General features: G+C 40.6%; 1 protein-coding gene across 1 annotated transcript in view; it reads left to right on the top strand.

The window, feature by feature from the left end:
- The window catches only part of Usp54 (ubiquitin specific peptidase 54), a 99,253-nt gene that overhangs the window by 63,441 nt on the left and 13,240 nt on the right, over positions 1-22,572 (top strand). Inside the window, exons 11-18 of the mRNA XM_050127017.1 lie at positions 1,800-1,931; positions 2,036-2,413; positions 2,818-3,049; positions 7,058-7,188; positions 10,445-10,612; positions 15,974-16,093; positions 16,950-17,145; positions 19,662-21,019. Of these exons, the coding sequence (XP_049982974.1) occupies positions 1,800-1,931; positions 2,036-2,413; positions 2,818-3,049; positions 7,058-7,188; positions 10,445-10,612; positions 15,974-16,093; positions 16,950-17,145; positions 19,662-21,019 (2,715 nt within the window). The remainder of the gene's footprint in view (positions 1-1,799; positions 1,932-2,035; positions 2,414-2,817; positions 3,050-7,057; positions 7,189-10,444; positions 10,613-15,973; positions 16,094-16,949; positions 17,146-19,661; positions 21,020-22,572) is intronic.

Here is a 22,572-nt window from a genome sequence, read left to right as displayed (position 1 = left end):
TTTCCTTTCCTTTCCTTTCCTTTCCTTTCCTTTCCTTTCCTTTCCTTTCCTTTCCTTTCCTTTCCTTTCCTTCCTGCTTTTTGTTTGTTTGTTTTTTGAGACAGGGTTCTTTGTGTACCCAGGCTGTCAGGCAACTTGCTTTGTACACTAGGCTGGCCTTGAACTTACAGAGATCCACTTTTCTCTTCCTCCTGAGTACCGTGATTAAAGGTATACACTACTACTGCCTCCATCCTCTTTATTATAAGTTGGACCTAGAAGTTTGGTCAGACTCATTGGATTTCTCTTAAAGACTTTGTATAGATGATGTTAGGTGCAATTGTTTTGTAAGGCTATCTTTCTGGCACTGTGAGTCAGAGAGAAGCCACTCCTGTGAGGGAATGATGTATGTATTAAGTTTACGGTCAGTAGAATCCCTAGTGGTTTAACCTTGGTATCATTTAGTTGCTGTAGGTGATTGTCTCTTTTTGTAAGTGTTTCTCTTGGGCCCAAATAAACAGATAGATGGATAAAAGCAATAAAAGATTGCATGAGGCGATTGGTTGATAATAATATCCATCTCATTGCATTATTGATAACCTAAGTGCCTATAAGGCTCTTTATACACCAACATGTCAAAATAAATTTGTTAGCTTTCATGCATTTGAGAATCTGGGCAGTATCTTTATTTAGCCTGTCATCAAACTTCATTCACCTTCTGGGTTCCAGCTGCATAGCTGATTGTATTCTTCAGAATCTGACCTTTCTTTAATATAAATCATACTCATACATTTGCATATTACAGGTATGATGCCAGGAAAGTTACATAAAATATTGATTTTCCTTGGGGTTTCTCAATGATTATTGACAAGGAATTATGTATGTTTGAGTGAAGTCAGATTTGGTAGAGCATAGGTTGGGGATGAGAATGAAAAATAAACAAAATTGAAATACCTTTTAAATTTCACATTTGCAGAGGGTTTAGAACTGAATCCTAAAGCCACATACAATGAGAGCTGCTGCCAAATAAGTAAAAGCAAACTGACTTCAGTTTATGAGGGTGGGAGGTGGACGTGATGCATGCCTCTAATTCCAGTGTATAAGAGGCAGAATTGCTGTGAATTAAGGCCAGCCTGGACTGTATAGAATAAAAGCAAGACCCTAACAAGACTGCCTTAAGTAAACAAAATAAAACCCACTTACCTCAGATTTAAAAAAAGAAGAAAGTGTCGTGTGTGGTAGTGTACACCGTTAGTTCCAGTACTTGGGAGGCAGAAACTAGTGGATCTGTGTTGAGTTCAAGGCCAGCTTGGTCTACAAAATGAGTTCTAGGACAGATGATGTTACACAGAGAAACCCTGTCCCCAAAAAGGGGGGTGGGGTGGGGTGGGACGATAAATGTGGGTTCATGACATTTATTTATTTGTTTGTTTATCTTTGAAAAATTGGCAAGGGCTGATGAACCAGTGCCTACTTGGTCTTGCAAAGTTTTGATTCCTCAGCACTAAAGAGCAAACAGAAGTTGTTAATCAACATCTTTAGTTTTTCTGGGTCACGGGAAAGATGATGAATATGGTTTGAGGCTGGTGATTGTTCAGGATATGTTAGATTGGGAAGGCACCGTTGATTACCTGAGCTTTTCTTCACTTAGCTACTGAGAGAGTCTTACACTTACATCAGATAGTTCTGACCCTTACAGTTTCTGATTCATGTGTATAATAAATGTGTGGCACTACTACATGTCCCAAAGGGAGACCCCTCTCAACAGGGGAGGGGTCATTTGCAGAAAGCAGCTCACTCCCATTTCCTTGTTCTTTCAGGCCACCTAACTGATAGTGAATGTAATCAGAAGCAAACATGGAAGAAAGGGTCTCTGGTAGAGCGCAAGAGGAGCTCTGGCCGTGCTAGGAGGAAAGGTGATGAAGCCCAGGCCTCAGGCTATCACAGTGAAGGCAAGCCGTCCGACTCCTTTGCTTCCTCCACTAAACTTTAGGATCAAGACATTTGTGATTATTTTAAACACCTTTTTTTTTCTTTCATTCTTTCTAATTTCTAGGAGAAACACTGAAAGAGAAGCAGGCTCCTAGGAATGCCTCCAAATCCAGCAGCACCAGCAGGCTAAAGGATTTCAAAGAGACAGTTAGCAATATGATCTACAGCAGGCCTTCCTTGGCTTCTCAGACCAATGTGGGATCTCCTGGTGCAGGGAGGGCAGGTGACCAGCCAGACAAGACACTACCAAGGAACTTGCCTTTATGCTCTCGGGATTGGGAAACTGAGAGTACCAGTAGTGAAGTGAAATCCAGTTCTTCCAGCAAGTACCGCCCAACATGGAGACCCAAACGAGAGTCTCTGAATATTGACAGCATTTTTAGTAAGGACAAAAGGAAACATTGTGGCTATACCCAACTTAGGACCTTTTCTGAAGATTCAGGTGAGCAGAAATAAGGAAACAAATGGGCTTTCAGATATGATTGATTTGTATGTTTAAAAATCCTGGGTTTGGGGGCTGGAGAGATGACTCAGAGGTTAAGAGCACTGGCTGCTCTTTCAGAGGTCATGAGTTCAATTCCCAGCAACCATATGGTGGCTCACAACCATCTATAATGAGATCTGGTGCCCTCTCCTGGTGTACAGACAGAACACTGTATATGTAATAAATAAATTTAAAAGAAGACATTCTGAGTTTTCTAGTGTAGCTGTCAAGGAACATCTTTACTCTGCTGTTATGTTTTTTGAAGATATGATTTAAGTGAATAATGTCTAAAGGATGGGTTTAGTTAGATTTTCTTTTAGTCAAACTCTAAATCTACTTCCTCTATTTGTCCTTTGGGGTAGCTAAGGAACAGACACCAGATGAAATAAGCAAGCCACTTGCTTACGACATTAAAGCTGGTGGACCAAGCTCACAGCATAAACCTTGGGGCGCAGCCCGGCCAGGTTCTCATCTTTTAGAGCAACATCCACGCCTGATCCAGCGGATGGAATCTGGCTATGAGAGCAGCGAGAGGAACAGCAACAGCCCTGTGAGCTTGGATGTGGCCCCTCCTGAGACTGTGAATGTCTACAGGTATTGTCTGCTTTATAGCAGTAGTTCTTTGCGGCAGTGGGAGCTTCCAGCTGTGAGTTAGGTGAGTGCAGAGATAGGTTTTAGGACTGTCCAGTCATCTTCTCTATCCACTTTTCTGTAGCAGCAGCACCCTCTGTTGGGAGGAGGAGTAAAGGCAGTGACTTTCATTTCAAGCATTAGCTATGCAGTAATATTTGTTTAGTACTTTCTTAAATAAAACATAATAAAGTTGGAGCAATATAGAGAATACTAACAAGGGTAATGGTGCCAACTTGTAAAATGTTCCTCATTTGTTAGGCGTGTAGGACCAACATGTCTAGAGATCTAATATACAACACAAATATAAGCTTTTAAAATTGTACTGTTTGTGGAATTCATAATGAATGAGATTTTAGCTGCTCTTGACACAAAAAGACAGAACAAGTCTCTGTGAGGTAATGGGTGCTGATTTCTGCTTTACATTTGGCAGCCTTGAGCATTAACCTATTCTGCCACATGCACTGTGTTGTACACTTGAAATGTCCAATCTCTTGGATATAATATTGTAGCTCAGTCTCTTCTTAAATTCGTTTTTGTAGCCCAGACCGACCTTCAACTTAAGTTGATTCTTTTGCCTGATTTCCAGAGTGCCAAGATGACAGGAGTGTACCACCATACACACCGTGAATGATTGTGATCTTACATTTTAATTTTAAAAATTGTTTGGGAGGTCAAAAACATCACTAAGTAATTAAAAGTACTTGTTGTTTTTGCAAAGGTCCTCATTAGAATCTCAGCACCCACATCAGGCTATTTTAGCTTTAGGGGATCTAACATACTACTCTGCCTTCTACAGGCACCCACCATAAGCATGTGCAGACACATGCATAAATGAAAATCAATTGTTTAGTAAATATTTTTCAACAAAAGATGAATTAGTGAGTCAAAACATTGATTTTAAAATCACAGAAGAGCCTGGGCAGTGGTGGTGCACGCCTTTAATCCTAGCACTTGGGAGGCAGATGCAGGCGGCTCTCTGTGAATTCGAGGCCAGCCTGGTCTACAAAGCAAGTTCCAGGACAGCTAGGACTGTTAAACAGTGGGGGAGGGGAGAGAAATCCTATTTTTAACTTATTCTTGATTTCTGTCATGGTTTTGAGTACTGGGGACCCAATTATGAAACCATTGAAAATCATAATCCTATAACATAATAATGACAGTTTTGTATAGCTCATTATACCCTGCCTATAGGCCTCATTTTGCGCTTCATACATTGTTTTTATTGTTGCTGTGGAAGCAATATTATTATTATTATTTTTATTTTTACTTGCTTTTTGTTTGTTTGTATGTTTGGTTTTTTAAGACAGGGTTTCTCTGTGTAGCTCTTGCTTGTCCTGGAACTTGCATGGTAGACCAGGCTGGCTTCGATTTCTGGAATTCAACTAAAGGCATGCACCACACATCTCCCCTCTGCCAACCAGAAACAGTATTTTTAATCTTCTGTTTTGAAAGGAATGATTCTATACTCCTTTGAAAGCGTTTTGCCATATCCTTCTTTTTCCCATTGTTCTTGCCTACCTACTGGACCATGTTTTATGTATGAAAAATGCTACGAAGGTTTATTACATTGGGCTTGAATTTAGCTCAGTGGTTAAAGTACTTGCCCAGCATGGGTAAGATTCACAGTTCTGCCCTCCAAAATAAAAGGTATCAGTAAGAAATAAGAAAATAATATGAGAATATCTTCTTTAATTCACATAGTAGGTTTTGGATGTCTGCTAGATGCTAGATATTTTTTTTTGGAATGCTAGTTTTTATTATATTTATCACAGTAGATTGAACAGCTTATACAAAAAGTTTCATAAATCAGTTATTTGACGTGATAGGTAGTATATTTAAAAGAATAATAGATTGAGAGTAAATATACATATAACCAACAATATGGTAAACTTGAATAATGTTCTTGACTTCTTCTCTTAATAGTTTCTTTTTTTTTTTACTTTGAGGAGTTTAGTTTATTCTTTGCCAATTTCATACATGTACATAATGTGTCTGGTCCTCTTCCCCCTCGCTCGGAGATGCTAGATATTTTTGTTTGGTTTTGTTTCTATACAGGTTTTTCTATGTGTAGTCCTGGCTGTCCTGCAACTTGCTCTGTAAACCAGTCTGGCCTTGAACTCACAGAGATCTTACTGTCTCTGCGGTCTGAATGCTGGGGTTAAAAGTGTGTGCCACCAGCGCCTGGCAGCCAGATATTATTAGACACACAGATGCGAAGGAAACTAGAGAAGAACACAAGTATCTGCTTCAGAAGCCATATAGCAGAATGAGCGAGTTCATTTAAGTAAGCAAAAGACAAGAAGGATGACTAGTCGGCAGCAGGTAGACAAGACATCATAAAATCTGTTGTACATTCCGAGATGACTAAAGTAGCCCAATTGAGAATGCAAGCAAAAGTAACATAATCAATTTGGAGCTCAGAAACAGTTAGCAGAAATTGACTGGGGAAGGCCCCTGGAGGCAGCCAGTTGGAGTTCCTGATTGAGAGAATCCTGAGCAGAGCGGAGTATCCCTTTGGCTGAGACTTCTAAGTAAAAGAGCAAATGATAGCAAACAGCTAATACCATCAAATTGGGGCTTACAGTCATTCAGCACAAGCTGGCTGGAGAAGCTGAGGCAGCCAACTGCAGTTTCCTACTGAGAATCTTGGTATACAGTTTTTTCTGACCTTTCCATGGCTGACCTTCTAATTCTAGTTCCTATTGTAGGCATTTGTATACTATAGGATAAACAATAACAACTTTGATTGGAGATAGTCTGCTACATTCTAGTTGTTCTTAAGGGTACTTTTTTTTTTTTTTGTAAAATAAAAAAAAAATTGTGTATGTGTGGGCTTAGGGCAGCAGAGATCCATTTTCTCCCACTGTGGGGATGCCTTGGTTTGATCTCAGGTCATCAGGCTAGGTAGCAAGCACCTTTACCCACTGAGCCATCCTACCAGTCTAAGGACACAGATTTTTTTAAAAAATAATTTATAGTGGCTGGAGAGATGGCTCAGTGGTAAGAGCATTGCCTGTTCTTCCAAAGGTCCTGAGTTCAATTCCCGACCACCACATGGTGGCTCACAACCATCTCTGTAATGAGGTCTGGTGCCCTCTTCTGGCCTGCAGACATACATGCAGACAGATTATTGTATACATAATAAATAAATAAACAAGTAAGTAAATAATGATAATAATTTATAGTTATTTGTGTTGGTATTTTGCCTACATGTATGTCTGTGTTATCAGATCCCCTGCAATGGAGTTACAGACAGTTGTGAGCTGCCATGGGGTGCTGGGCCCCTGGAAGAGCAGCCCATACTCTTAACTACTCAGACATCTCTCCAACCCCAGGGCACAATGTTTTTTTTTTTACACTCTTAGCAGCAAACACTCTGTTTGCTGAGGAGTTAGTGAGCCTGTCCGTCACAGGACAGGGCTAGGAGTCAAGTTAGAGCCTCCCTCACTCTCAGAGTCCTTTCTCTACCTCCCTTTTCTTTTTCTTTCTTTCTGTGTTTTTTTTTTTTGTTTTTTTTTTTTTTGTTTTTGTTTTTGTTCTGTTAAAGTAGACAGAGTCTCACCGTGTAGTCTTGGTTGGCCTGGAACTTACTTTATAGAATAGCCTGGCTTTATACTCACAGAGACCCACCTGCTTCTGCTTCCTCAGTGCTGGGATTAAAGGTGTCCATCATCATGTTTCACCCCAGTCTTTTCACAAGCATAATTAGAGTACAAAAGCTGTTTTATTTTTTTCCCTTTTTTTCAGTCTGAAATGAATTCTTGTTCTATTCTGGTTGCCCCAGCCTGGAATTCCCAGTCTTAACTCATTTTCCTCCCTCAGCCTCTGGAGCTGCTGCAGCATGGTTTTGCCCCATGGCCTTTGTTCCCAAGCTTTCATGATGTCTGCTTTCTGTTTTGAATTTTAGTCTTAGGAATGTTGTTAGAAGCCACCTTTGAAACTTTTACTACTGTGGATTCTTTTTTGAAGGGATCAAAGCACAAAGAGACCAGGGTTTGTTCCTTCTTGGCGTCATATCCCGAAGTCTCACAGCAGTAGCATCCTGGAGGTAGACTCCACAGCATCCATGACCGGCTGGACAAAGACTCAGCCCCTCTCAGGTAAACAGGAAGATACTGGATCTGACCACCAGTTCTATTCGGGAAACAATTTTTTTTTTGGTTTGGTTTTTCGAGACAGGGTTTCTCTGTGGCTTTGGAGCCTGTCCTGGAACTAGCTCTGTAGACCAGGCTGGTCTCAAACTCACAGAGATCTGCCTGCCTCTGCCTCCCGAGTGCTGGGATTAAAGGCGTGCGCCACCACCACCCGACTGGGAAATAACTCTGTTGAATACTTCAACGGACAATTGTTGTTTGAAAATTCCATCAAAATGTAAATATGTGTGCTGAAGATGTAGCTCAGTCGGCAAGTGTTTGTTATGCACCATGAAGACCTGGGCTCGATTCCCAGCATGCTGGGGAGGCATATCCAAAGAGCTCACTGGCACCAAGCTAAATCAGCAAGTCCCAGGTCCTACTGAGAGATCATGTCTCAAAAAGCACAGTGGATGGCAGCTGAGTATAGTACCAAGTGTGATCTCTGGCCTCCACATGCACCCACACACATGTGAATGAACACACATACCCATCCAAACATATTCGTCCCCAAGTGTAATGTGGAGACTTCTCAGCTGCTTTCCCTCAGTTTCTCTGTTTTTTTTTTTTTTCACAGCTTGCCTGAATGTGGGTTTTTTTTTTAAATCTTTTATATTTTTAATTTCCAATTATAAGACAGGTAAGGCAAATGGTCAGTGATGGTCTAGAGGTACAAGCAAGCTTGGAAAAAAATAACATTTTAGCTGTCTATAATGAGATACACATGACACCCAGAATAAACCCTTATTCCCCAAATTACACTGATTTTTAAGGCAGATATTTTTCACACAAGAAATAATCCCACGTCTACAGTCATGCCAAAGTCCTTTTTAGCTAAATCCTTGCCATTTCCTAAAATTATTAAAAGCAGTTATAATCCTGTGTATGTACTGTACATTATATACATATACGTATATATAGATATAAAAATTTAAAACCTATACCCAGAGATCAGTGGGGGATCTGGAACTGTCATATATACATAAACTAGTAAAGGGTTAGTTAGGTTTTTGTCCCAGGATTCTTGGAGGTCATAGTCCAGGCATGATGTATGCAAAGTTGTCCAGTGTGTTTGATATTGCCTGAATGTTTTAACATTGGAAGGAGTTTTGTGAAAGGAGGAGGGACAGAAATATGATGCATGATGGTAAAAACAGTTTTCCATATTAGAAAAGAATAAGTCCAGGGCTGCAGAGATGGCTCAGAGGTTAAGAGCATTGCCTGCTCTTCCAAAGGTCCTGAGTTCAATTTCCAGCGACCACATGGTGGCTCACAATCATCTGTAATGTGGTCTGCTGCCCTCTTCTGACCTGCAGGCATATATACAGACAGAATATTGTATACATAATAAGTAAATAAATATTAAAAAAAGAAAGAAATATTTTAAAAAAAGAATAAGTCCTAGGGCTTTTTTGTTATAGGCAATGTCTTGAGAAATGGCTTTCTTCATGACTGGTGTTGTGAACTGAGCTACAACATAGATACATGGGCAGAACCATGACATTATCTGTTCAGGTTGACCTCACCCTTGCTTCTGTATAATAGTCTCAGTACCTACCAGTTGATTGATGGTCCTCAGCGGTTCTTAGAGGCCGGGGGGAAAGGAGTGTGTAGGAACAGTAATAAGAAGGCGTGAACTTGCTTAGGTATTCGTGCTGACACTAGCCAGGCAGAGGAATATATAGAGAAAGGTGCGCTTGGAATACTGGGTAAGTTAAAGTAAAGGCCTGGCAGAAGACATGCCTGCTTCCTCATAAAATTATGTACTGTGCTTATCGTTCACATTTCATTTATTTTATGTCATGCAACATTAAGAGACTTGTGAATGTGGATTAACCTACCTACTATCCTTTCTAGTCTCTTCAGATAGGTGACCCATTTTCAGTATAATAAAAACTGTGTCTCATGGGTTTCCCTTTTAGTCCTCAGTTCTGGATTAGCTGGATAGAATATAATCTTCTTTCTTAACAAGCAAAAGATATTTAGCAAAGTGATGACATTTTTTTTACTCACATGCACATGTATCCGCATGTGAAGAAGTACACAGATACATCACACACATAACACACATACACAACAACAAATAGACCCAACTATAGAAGTAAATTGGGTCCAACAATTCAATAGCCTACCTTTTACCTCCTAAAACTGAAGGAACCGGTGTTAACTCTGTGGTATATATGCTTATGTAAATGCATAGGTGTTTAAGTACATACATTTAAGCGTCACTGTTAAAAATGAAAACACACTGTACATCCTATTCTATCCCTACACTTTTCCTTGATTTATCATGTCTATTATTCCCGATCTATTTAGAGGTCATCAATGAGCTCTTTAAATGTGAGTTTTTACAGTGGATAATTTACAAACTGATTTTTAAAAAGTGGTGGAAATTAACAGAGGAAAAAAATGAAAAATGACTACTTTTTATTTTATTTTTTTAGTACCCAGGAGTTTGGAGGTCCTACATGTTAGCATGTTAGACAAGTACTCTGCTACTGAGCTATACCCCAGCTTTTTGTTGTTGTTTTGTTTTCTGAGATAGGTTCTTTCTATATAATCTGTACTGGCCTGAAACTTATAATATATAACTTAAGCTGGCCTTGAATTCATGGCAGTTCCTCTGTTACAGCTTCCCAAGTATAGTATTATAGGTATTAATACCATGACCAGATACTTATTGAGACATGGTCTCACTAAGTTCTCTAGGCTGGCTTTGAACTTATTCTATAAGCCAAGTAGGCCTTGGACTAGTTATCCTTCTCCATCCCCCTTTGGAATAGCTGTGATCATGGGCCTGTGCCTCCAGCCCCAGCTGAATTTAACCTACTTGACTTGAAGTCAGCTCTACCATCTGCCATCTGTGCTACCTTTCTGTGTCCAGTTTTCTCTTTTCCTAACATGGCTGTATACCTTATCACTTGAGAGATTTAAATGAAATAATATATGTAAAATGCTTTTAAAGCTGTTCTTAGTATATTGAAATGCTTAAGAAGTGTTAGGAGTTATGCTGTTACTGTTAATAGAATATTGAAAATTTGTATGTTGTTGTTAACATCATTGTTATTCATGTCCCACAACTCTCTGAATTTGATAAGGAAAGCACTGTCCAAAGTATGAGCTGGAAAGCCAGAATTCCAAAGGCTATACCACTATAAGTCCAACAGATAATTCAGCTCGATTGTGGAAATGTTGTAATTTATTGTCTTCACTTGTATCTCAGGTGGGGAGATCACCTCTAAAAGTGAGCTGGATGAACTACAGGAAGAAGTGGCCAGGCGGGCCCAGGAACAGGAGCTTCGAAAGAAGCGGGAGAAGGAATTAGAGGCTGCTAAAGGGTTTAACCCTCATCCCAGCCGATACATGGACTTGGATGAACTGCAGAATCAGGGTAATTGTGAGAATTAGGCTGTAGGTAGGTAATGGGCAGAGAGAGAAAAGGCAAAAAGTAAAGTCCACACTTAGAGATTTCTAATCTACTTTTTAGCAATATTTGATTTTATCTTGGTTCAACTACTATAATGAGAGTTAAGTTAGCCTGTTGTGGTGGCACACGCCAGTAGGATTTGCTGAAGGAGGCAGAGGCAAGAGGATCACGAGTTCGAGGTCAGCCTGGGCTACACATTACAAAAAAGAGAGAGAGAGAGTTAAGAATGGACAAGTTTATTGATTAGAGATAGCAGTACTTCTAGGTACAACCATTAAAAACCTGAAGGTTAGGGGCCAGAGAGATGTCTTAGTTGTTAAAAGTACTGGCTACTCTTCTAGAGGACCTGAGTTTGCTTCCCAGTCCCCACATGGGTAGCTCAAAATCATCTGCAACTTCAGTCTCAAGGTATCTGATGTCTTCTTCTGACTTCTATAGTCACAGGACCACATGAGGTACACTGACATATATACAGGCAAAATACCTGTAACACATAAAATTTAAAAAGTTTAAAGCTTGATGATTAAAAATAGTGCATTACTCAGGGAAAATGGTTCCCTTAAACATCTCTGAAATGTGTAAGCAACACAAATCTTAACTGAGATGATGGAGGAGGGTCATCTGTCTGTGTGATATTTTCATTGGTTAATAAAGAAACTGCCTTGGCCTTTGATAGGACAACAGCTTAGTTAGGTGGAGTAGACTGAACAGAATGCTGGGAAGAAAGGCAGTGAGGGAGACGCTATAGCTCTTCTCTCCAAGATGGACGCAGGTTAAGATCCTTCCTGGTAAGCCATCACCTCGTGGTGCTACACAGATTATTAGAAATGGGTTAATCGAGACGTGAGAGTTAGCCAGTAAGAGGCTAGAGCTAATGGGCCAAGCAGTGTTTAAAAGAATACAGTTTGTTGTTATTTCCAGGGCTAAGCTAGCCATGCGGGAGCTGGGTGGGACAAAAAGCAGGCCTTTTTGAGAGAATGAGAGAACAAGAAAGGGTAGTAATGTTTTTAATGAAGTGCTGGAGCCTGGCAGGCTCTCTGAGCTATCTCTCTCTCTCTCTCTCTCTCTCTCTCTCTCTCTCTCTCTCTCTCTCTTTCTCTGAAATGTGAAGTTAAATATTTGTATTAGTAGGAATCTATTCCTGTCAAAGTCTTGTGTGAAAAAATAGTAAAAGTCTGCGCTATATTTCTATATTCCTAGCCATAATGTGCTAGTTTTTGTTTTCAGTTTTGGTTCTGGGGTTTGAGTTGTTTTCCAAATGGGGTTCTCCCTTTGTTGCCCAGACAGGCCTTGAACTCATATCATCCTGCCTTAGCCTCCCACATAACTGGGGTGGTAGCTATGTACCATCACACCCAATTGTAGCATGAATAATAAAAACCCAGAGACAGATATTGGGGCTCAAGCTGAAGATCAGAAAAACAAAACAACTAAGCCACTAAAGAAGTCTTACCTCTACCAAGGCTGGGCAACTGCAGACTGAGTCCTGAGCTTCATTCTCCTCCCATTTTATAGTCCCCTCTAGTGCTGGAATTGAAGGCGTGTGACTCCCTAGTACTGAGATTACAAGTGTGAGCCACTGCCACCTGGATCTGTTTCTGCATTGATCTTGTGTAGCCAGGGTGGCTCTGAGCTCACAGAAATCCATCTGCCTCTGTCTCTCAAATCCTGGGATTAAAGGTGGGTGACATCACTGCCTGGCCTCTAGTGGCTTAGGTTTACCCTTGATCTTCAGGAATGCTTTGTTTATTAAAACAACTAAACTATCACTATACCCAATCATGATTTATTTTGATCCCATGACAACTCATTCCCAAATCGCATCTGTATATAGATGTAAATTTCTCCAACTGCCTTATTTTGATTAATTACCCTCACCAAAATCCACAAAACCAAATTAGTTTATATTATTACTTTGTGCCTTGAGACTAGTCTTCAAAATAGGAGTTCAACAACTTGAGGTATCTTCTTTCTATAGGTTCTGCTAGTAACAGTATGCAGTCTAGGAGCCAGTACCCTTGGACTAGCTGTTTTTTCTTAGCTCTTTTCATACTTTGATTCAGGACAATTTTGTCTTCTGTTTCCCAAGTTATTTGTTGTGTTTATTTCAAGATGTGCTTTAAAACTTATTGTGATGAAGATCTAAATCTAGCATACTCATAGCTTTAATTTCAGCATTCAGGAGGCAGAGGCAGGCAGATCTATGAATTCAAGGCCAGCCTGGTCTTTAGAATGAGTTCCAGGATAGCCAGGGCAGAGAAACCCTATCTTGAAAAATTAAAAGTAAAAATAGAATATTTTAAAAAGAGCTTTAAATTCTGCTTTTTTTCAATTCCGCTTAACTGTTTCTGTATTTGGATAGTCTATTTTTTTTTTTATTTTGAACTCAAGTTTTATCAATTTGAAGTTCCAGGTTTATATTATGCTCTGTATTTTTATGTTTGTATGTGTGCAGGTACAAGTGAGTGCATGTGCAAGCCAAAGGACAACTTAGTAGATGTTGTCTATCCCACCTCATCCCCAAGGGGTGTATTTTCTTTAGTCTGGAGTCCAATTAAGTAGGCTAATCTGGTCGACTAGTTAATCCCAAGGACACACCTTTCTCTGCCTCCCTAGTGCTAGGATTACAAATGAATACTTCAATATCTGGCTTTTTTTCATGTGTGCTTTGAGAGTGCAACTCAAGTTTTCATGCTTGTAAGGCAAACAGTTTATCAGCTGAGCCATTTCCATTGCCTATTTATTTATTTATTTATTTATTTATTTATTTATTATGTTGAAATAAGAGCGGCTGGGCTGCGTCCCCAGCACCCCAGCCGCCTGCTAGCTTATGCCCGAAATAACACACAAACTGTATTCATTTAAAGACTGCTTGGCCCATTTCTATCTAGCCTCTTCTAGGCTAATTCTCACATATTAATTTAACCCATTTCTAATAATGTGTGTAAGCACCCCAAGGTGCGCTTACTGGGAAGATTCTAGCCTATGTCCATCCTGGGTCTGAGCTTCATCGCGTCTGCCACAGAGCGCAGAGCTATCGTGTCTACCCTGGAGAGCTGAGCATGGCGTCTCTGCTCCAGAGAGCAGAGCTGTCGGGTCTGTCTGAGGAGTCTTACCTCACTTCCTCTTCCTCCTGTTTACTCCTCCCACCTATGTTTTAACCTATCAGGGCAAGCAGTTTCTTTATTGCCTAACCAATGAAATCAACAGATTGATATATGACACTCCCACATCATATTTATTTATTTATTTTTTTGTTTTTTGTTTGAGACAGGGTTTCTCTGTAGCTTTGGAGCCTGTCCTGGATCTAGCTCTTGTAGACCAGGCTGGCCTTGAACTCATAGAGATCCACCTGTTGGGATTAAAAGTATGCACCACTACTGCCTGGCTTCCTTAGCCTTTTTAACCCTTTTTTGAGATCAGATCTCATCACTCTATAGCATTGCCTGACCTAGAGCTCACTTTGTAGATCTAGTTGGCCTCACAGTTGTTGTGATTCTCTTCCCAAGTGCTGAGATTACAGGCATGCAATTCAATTATATTGCTACTGAAAGAGAGATCTTGTTATCTTCCTCTTTGTCCTTTCCCTACTCTCTTAGTTAAGTGTGCATTAAAGCTGAGTCCTCCTGATTGCGTTTCATTGTCAGTTCTCTATCAGCTAAGATGCAGAAGACTGAAGCCCGGAGCGCTGAGATTCCAGATGATGAAGATCTAAATCTAGCATACTGATTCATTAACTATAGAGAACTTTTACATGGTCCCACTATCTTGCTTGGGCCTCTGAAGGGATTATATGTGTATACCTCTTTGTCCTTTTGGTCTTTTTGTTTTGTTTTTAAAGCTACCACTTCTGATTGTAAAGATGTTTAGATTTAGTTGATTCCAATTATAGTGAAAGAACTTAGGGTATAGGGCTAGGGCTGGGGGAAATCAGAGTTCTAGAGAAGAGGGTAGAAACTGACTATTAAGATTTTCAGAACCAGCTTACTTTCCACTGTCTTCTTCCTTTCTTATTTTTTTTCCTTCCTTCTTTAAACCCCCCCCCCCCACCTCCCCAAGACAGGGTTTCTCTGTAGTCCTGACTGTCTTGGAACTTGCTCTGTAGACCAGGCTGGCCTCAAACTCACAGAGATCTGCCTGCCTCTGCCTCCTGTGTTCTGGGACTAAGGGCATGCGCCACCATGCCTGTCCCTTCTTGCTTTCTAAAAACTAAAAGAAGTAGGAAGTGAATTGGTTAAGGTTGTAGCCAAGCCCTTCTTATCATGTCCATCTGGAGGTAGTTAGAGGAAGTGTCACATTATGAAGAGAATTGACTCGGGCTTTTTATTCTGTTTCATTTTTGTTATTTTGCTTTTTTGAGACAGAATCTCATTATATAACCATGCCTGGCTGGCAACTTGCTATGTCGATCAGGAATCTTCCTGCCTCTTCTTCCCCAGTACTGGGGATAATGGGCATGTGCTTGAAATTTCATTCCTTCCAGCCCTTGTGACCATGTGAAGGCTCAATGTCAATTCCAGTCATAGGTGAATTATTATAATTTACCACCAGTTAATGGTTATAGATGGCTAGAAAGTAAGACTACTTGATGGCCCTTCATGAAAGTTTACCCTGCTGTGCTTCTTAGTCCTTTCATCTGACACTGTTCTTGGACTACTCTTTTGTTCTTCCTTTGGCCCACATGTGCTTTGTGAGTTATATGGGAGGTGGCTTTTTAGAGATACTTTTGGTGAGTGAGGCATGATAAAAGCAAAAACTTTGCATTGCTACAGAAAGGGTGGTCCATGTACAAATGCAGTTTAACCTCTGTGGTAGATATCTTGAAATAGAAACTGTATAGACCACCTCTGCTCAAGAGGTGTATTGATAGAACAGGGTGGTGAAGAGAGAAATGTACCTATATGGAGAAGTGGTATGGTATGGATGACTTTCTACAGAATAGTTAAACCCATGGTTGCCATTACAGCAGTAGAAGTCTGGAGGTGTTCTCATGGTAGTTGACAAGGTGTGTCCTGTTGTCTCATAGAAGAGCTGTTTAGTTCCAGGCTTAAGAGCCATGCTGCTACTATGGAAAATTGTTGTTGCCTTGAGCAGGCATTAGAGTTGGAATGTGAGTATGGCAGCACGTTCCTCCCTTTTCCTGGCCTTGCTTAGGTCTCAGTTAAGGCAAAAACTGATGCCTTACTTGTTCTAAAGACTTCTTAATAGCAATGAACAGTTAGATCAGTAGCTTAACAAGTATATATGTGTCCCAAAGAGAAGAAACAGTACACAGGAGAAGTTGGGATTAATTATAATAAAAATGAAAAGTGCTGGCCCTTTCAGGGAGGAGTGACGGTTTTGAAAGGTCCTTGCAAGAGGCAAATTCAGTATTTGAAGAGTCCCTGCATCTGGAACAAAAGGGAGACTGTGCTGCAGCTTTGGCTCTCTGTAACGAAGCTATCTGTAAGTAACTCAACTGCTACAACTATGGCATCTTTGACTAACTCCACAGTAGGTATTTGTGTTATCACACAGATGGCTTTATGAACAGTTTTTAATGTCTTTTGTGTTTCCAAGCTGAGGCCAGGTGGCTATCTTTGCCCTTCAGATTTAAAAATGTACCTGGTGGTGTCACTATAGTTTGTGGACATCCTACGGGAACAACCACAGGAGCCACAGATGAGTTCTTCAGTAGTGTTTTCACCCCCCAAATAAAGTTAGATTTCAGATATGAGGTTAGCCCACTCTTCCTGTAGTCCCTGACTACAGTAGGAAAACTGAATAAACTGGCTCTGACTCCTAGGCCAGGAACTTTTCATTGTAATATTCCATTCCTTGTGTTTCTGCCCTGCCTTCCTGGTGTGCAGTACCATAATGGTATCTGACTCCTAAATAGGACCCACGAAAAGCTGTGCTCTATAAAGACAGATGCAGGTTTGTATCTTAATGTTTTTGCTGTGGGCCATCAGAAAGGGGGAGTTGGGGGAGCAGAATGTGGAGACAGGTCAGTGAAAAGATAAGGTGGCAACCTCTAAGCACTAATTTTATCTTCCTGGTTCCTTTCAAGTTTTGTTTTCTTTTCTTTAGTGTTTTGTTTGTTTACATTTGAATTAACTTGTTTGGCCTCCATGGTTTCCATGAATGTTTCATAGAGCCAGAGCCGGTTCCGTCCCTGAACAGTGCATGCATAGCCCAGTGCATTGCATTCCTGCTGCATATTTTGTTTTACTGCCTATCTTTGCTTGGTTTTGGTTTAGTTTTTGTTCTTTTATTTTTGTTTGTATTTTGTGTTTCTGCTATATTTTCTTTTGCATTTTAGCTAAACTAAGACTTACCCTGCATGGTGCCAGCTCTAGCACGCACAGCAGAGCACTAGTCGATAAGAAGTTGCAAATCAGTATTCGAAAAGCACGAAGCCTGCAGGATCGCATGCAGCAGCAACCATCATCGCAGCAGCCGGTGCAGCCCTCAGCCTCTCTCCCACCACAGGGGGGTGCCGTCCCTCAGCTTACAAGGTAGTGCTTAAAAACCACATTAGTTTATGGACATCAGGGGAGGAAGTGGCCATGAGTGCTCCATAGCATGAACTCTTGTCTTCTCCATTACTAGGGAAGAGAGAAAAACGGCTAAGATTTTCTTCTCTCAGGTCAGAGATACGAAAACTCATTGCATGGATGGTCCTTTTCTTAGAAAGATGCAAAAAAGTACCAAATAATAAGTTATCCATATTCCCAGGACTTGTATAACAACATGATTATTATGTTTGTATTTATTATGTTCTTATGGGATCTGGTCTGCCTTTCATGTTGTAGTAGCAACCATTTGATTTATTTTGGGATTTCAGTGTTTCCCATCCCTTCCAAGAAAATAACCAGTTTATCTTGCTTTGATTAAACCATAGGGAAGAGACACAAAGATTTCTTTGTTTGTTTCTCTAAGGTTGGGATAGGAAAAAGTCTCAACAGGTACTGGAATAGTTACCATATTTTGGGGGTTTCAACTTGGCATTTACTTAGAATAAATGAATTTAAGTAAAAATTAACTTTGGCTGTTAATAAATTTGAATAGTTTTTAAAATATAATAAAAGTAGATAACTTTTTTCATGTATGTGTGTGTGTTGCTGGGGATAGAACCCAGGAACTTGTATATACTACTAGGCAAGTGTTCTTTCAGTGAAGAACTGAAACCGCTGCCTTGGTTGTTTGTCTTTTGACTATCAGCCCCATTATGGTTGTTAACATTTTTGAGCATTTGCCTGCATTCAAGTCAGAGCTAAGCACTTTTTGATTTTTTTTTTTGTTATTACAATAACCTGATGAGACATGGGCTGTTACGTAGCATGCTTTTTAAGTATGGAAACTTGCAAAGAAGATAGTTCCTTAGCTAGTAAGTGGTAGAAATATAGAATTTAAATCCAGATCTTTTTGATGCTAACACTTCCCTGTTTCTCCTTCCTTCCTCCTTTCTTCTCCGAGAGAGAGAGAGAGAGAGAGAGAGAGAGAGAGAGAGAGAGAGAGAGAGNTTTTACAGCCAGGCTAACTAGGGCCTGACAACCTTGAACTCTTGGTTTTCCTGTTTTTGCTTCTGGAGTGGTGATATTGCAGGCCTATTTGCTACCACCCTGATTTCTTCAGTTCTGTGGCTTGAATCCAAGGCATCCTACATGTTGGGCTAGCACTCTACCAAATGAGCTACTTGCTAGGCCAGGTTTTTATTTGTTGATTTACATTCATGTTACAAGAGTGGCAGGGTGACTAAACCTAGAAACATTTGTAATAAACAGGTTTAGTATTTTTTTTAATCTAAAATGGTATGAGACCAGAAGTAAATCAGTGACTGTCTGTCTGTCTCTCTGTTTGTCTCTGTCTTTATGTTTCTTTCATTTTATGTCTCTTCTTTTCTCTGTCTCTGTTTCTTTCTCTTTATGTCTTTCTTTTTCTTTCTCTCTAGCTGTTCTTTGTATCTCTGTCTTTCTGTCTCTTTCTGTCTGTCTTTCTCTGTCTCTTTCCTTTTCCTTCCCTCTGTTCCTCTTACCTTCCTCTACCTTTTTCTCTTCATTTTTCAAGATATGGTTTTAATATGTAGCTTTAGCTGGCCTGGAACTTGCTAGGTAGACTGTGTTGGTCTCCAACCTACTATGATCTTCCTGCCTCTGGTTCCTAAGTGTTGGGTTTAGATCTTTGCACTGCTGCCTGGCTCAGATTTCAATTTTTTTCTTTTAGATTTTGGAACACTCATGTAGATAGGTTGAATACCCTCAGCCCTGAAATCTGAAGTCTGAGATGCTCCAGGGCCCATACTTACTTCATTATTGTTTATGTGCTCAAAAATGGGTGGGGCTTTGTAGCATTTTAGTTTGGATTTTCAGATTCTTAATCTTGATCTGATAATCTAAAGTTGGAAAGGTTGAAGTTTTCTATAAGACTGCTTGTTTTTCAGTCATAAATAGAAAACAATGAGAATCAACTAAACACAGTTGTTCTGATTCCCACTCCTCAGTGTGAAGTGAGGCCTGGTCTATCATTGTGAAGAAACATCTGATGAGGAATACAGTGGATCAACACATAGGATACAAATCACCTTGTATTCTCTAATAACAATATCTTCTCATTTTTTACTGAGCTACCCCATAGGGGAACATTTCCCTCCTTGTACAGCACCTGGGATTTTTTGTTGTATGGTATGAGCAATTTTAGGCTTTCCCTTCTATGTCATCTGCTTGTGGGAGAAGCAGTTTTTATCTTTTTAAATTTGCAATTAGACTGTGATTGGAATGGGACTTCACAGGTAGTGGAGAATATTAACAAAGACTGTACTTAATGCCACATATACAAAATTGTTGATGACATTGAGTAGATAGTAATACTTATCTTCCTTTTCTTTTCTGAACCTGTGAGCTATTGGCTTTGTTTGTATCTGTCTTCCTCTTCATGATAGCTGTGAATAGCTGTCAGTGGAATGAAACGAATAGTTCCTCTTGGAAGTATTGTAGTTAAAGCGCCTTATGACTGTTCTCTCTGTTTGTTTCAGTGAACAGCCTGTCCCGCTCCAATTATTGTTAAGCCAGGAGGCACAGTTAGAACCCTGCAGAGATACAACATTTGGGGCCAGTTCTTCTTTCTTCGACTCCCCTGATTCCTACCCTGAGCCACACTTGTCACTCACCCCAGAGCCACCTGCTGCTTCTGTGCCACAGCACAATTCCCCTAGTAGATCTTTGCCGCTTCTGCCGCCTTTTGAGGTGGACAGGATTAATCCCTCTGCGTTCCACAGGCAAGATTTACCTAAAACAGCCCGTAGAATTGAGATGAATTCTCAGCAGGATTGCCTGCCATTGGATGTCCTTGAAGATAAGCTACAAGGCCACAGAGAGAACAACAGCAGCTGCAGGAAATTCCCACCACAAGAAGGAAGGGGCATAGTTCAAGATTTGCTGTTTGAAGAAAAGAAGAATTCTGTTGACATATCCATGGTGATGCCTTGGTCACATTCAACAGGAGAAGTCACTAATAGTCCTTCAGGTTCATCAGCTCTGCCTACTATTCCTCCTTCTAGGGCCTGCTATCCCATAATGTCTCCTGCTTCTTCACCTGAGCTTCATGCTATTGAACCCATGCAGAAACTTAACCAACATCTTCAAGCCCAAAGTCTCCAAACTTCATTGACTTCAAAATTAGTCAGAGGCAGTGAGGAACCCTCTAGGCCAGAGTTCCCCAGTACAAAAGGACTTGTCCGCTCATTGGCAGAGCAGTTCCAGAAGATGCAGAATACCTCTATGAGGGATGTTACAGGTTCCCAGGATCGAAGCTTGCCAAATGGTCTAAGGAAGAACTCTTCTTCTGACTTTATGTCTCCGTTACCCCAGGCTTCAGGAAAAGACCACTGTCACTGGGTAAAACAGCAGCCTTCTCTTGATAGCAGGAAAAGACTGCCCTCCTGGGAAGATCCTGCTGATCATCCTCTTGCCATGGACTCTGGGCTTCCCAGTGGGGAAACCCCTGGAAGAGAACAGCCCAGGTTGGCTGAGCCAAATATATACCAAGGAAAGCTATCCCAAGTGATAGATAGTAATTCTAAGGAGCTGGGTAGCAGTGTCAACTTGGGGATTTCTGTGCCTTTGGATTCCTGGGTAAATGTCACAAGGCTCTGTGATTCTCAGGTTAAACACAGGGGCTCTGGGCCAGGAGTCGCATCTTCCCATGATACCCATACATGTGTAACCTACCCAGAGAGAAATCACATCCTTTTGCATCCACACTGGAACCAAGACACAGAGCAAGAGACCTCTGAATTGGAGTCCCTCTACCAAGCCAGTCTTCAGGCCTCTCGAACTGGCTGTTCTGAATGGAGGTCACAGGCTGTGGCTTGGCAGCCACTTAACCAAACAGGTAAAAATACAACAGTGGTGGGGACATCTACAAACTGAAAGCCAGAGAACCAGATCAAAAGCATCACTATCTTACTTAAATGCAGTGAAATTCCTGATTTTTCCTCCTACAGTCTTCAGGACAAGGGCTAGGCATTTTTTCCCCCTTTCTGGCCAGAATTGAGATTGGGTCAGAATTATCCCTCAGAGAGTAATCCCTTCCATATAAGGAAATGATCACTCAAGTATTTGCTCATGTGCTCTCCAGAATGTGGTGTGAAGAAGTGGCTCATAGGTCTCGGAGAGTGAGTTAGCACAAAATGGGGAAGGCCGAGAAGAGCCCTCTTTTTTTTATTTTTATTTTATTTTCGAGACAGGGTTTCTCTGTAGTTTTTCGTGCCTGTTCTGGAACTAGCTCTTGTAGACCAGGCTGGCCTCGAACTCACAGAGATCCGCCTACCTCTGCCTCCCCAGTGCTAGGATTAAAGGCGTGCGCCACCACCTCCCAGCAAGAAGAGCCCTCTTTTTCTGTATTTTAGATGTTGAACTAATCCAAGAACCAGACTCCAGGTTCATCTTGCCAAAAGGGTAGCCACACTAAACTAAGTCTCTACTATGGCATTTTCCAATTTTACCGAGCCAGCAATATCAAAACTTTTTCTGGTTCTTCCAGGAACTGCCATGTGTGTTCCTTGAATACTACATAGAGTTGATGTTATGATATGTTTCTGATCTGCATTCTAGTGTAGACTTTATAATGTTTATTTAGTACTCTTTAAGGTACACAAGACAAGTTTATATGGATGTATTTTAATGAATGTGGAAAGGCCGGAATCTACTTCACTGAGCTTTCTTGTAAAGTAAAAGAAAAAGAATATGAGAACATTAGGTCCAAATTAAGTGTTTTAAGAATAGTAGTATCATGCTACTGAGATAGTTTAGTGGGAAGAGGCACTTTCTGCAAAAGTCTATTGACTTGAACTCAACTCCCAGAACCCACATAAAGGTGGAAGGAGATGGGCTAGAGTGATGGGTCAGTGGTTAAGAATAGTTTTTGCTTGCTGGGCCGTGGTGGCACACCTCTTTAATTCCAGTACTTGGGAGATAGAGGCAGGCAGATCTCTGAGTTTAAGCCCAGCCTGGTCTACAGAGTGAGTTCCAGGATAGGCAGGGCTACACAGAGAAACTCTGTCTCAAACAACAACAACAGCAGCAACAACAAAACCCCAAAGAAAACCTTAAAAAAACCTTTCTGCTCTTCCATACTACATGGGTTCAATTTCTAACACCCACATGGTGGTTCACAACTGATTCCCTCTTCTGGCCTTTATGAGAAATGCATGCATGTGGTGCACGGACAAACATGCAGATGAAATACTCATATTCATAAAGTAAAAATAAATCTCTAAGGAAAAAGGGTGGCCATTGAGAACTGACTGTACAGAATTGTTCTCTGACCTCCACATGCTTGATGTAGCATGTGTACATACACATGCATCAGACACATGTTAAAGTAAAAAATAATTTATCATTAAATAATGCTTTACAAAATTAAACTGTTTGAATGTTAAATAT

The sequence above is a fragment of the Alexandromys fortis genome, unplaced genomic scaffold, assembly GCF_014885135.2.
Source record: "Alexandromys fortis isolate MF-2015 unplaced genomic scaffold, M_Fortis_MF-2015_v1.1 scaffold_233, whole genome shotgun sequence".
NCBI lineage: Eukaryota > Metazoa > Chordata > Mammalia > Rodentia > Cricetidae > Alexandromys > Alexandromys fortis.
This window is presented reverse-complemented; position numbering and strand designations above follow the sequence as displayed.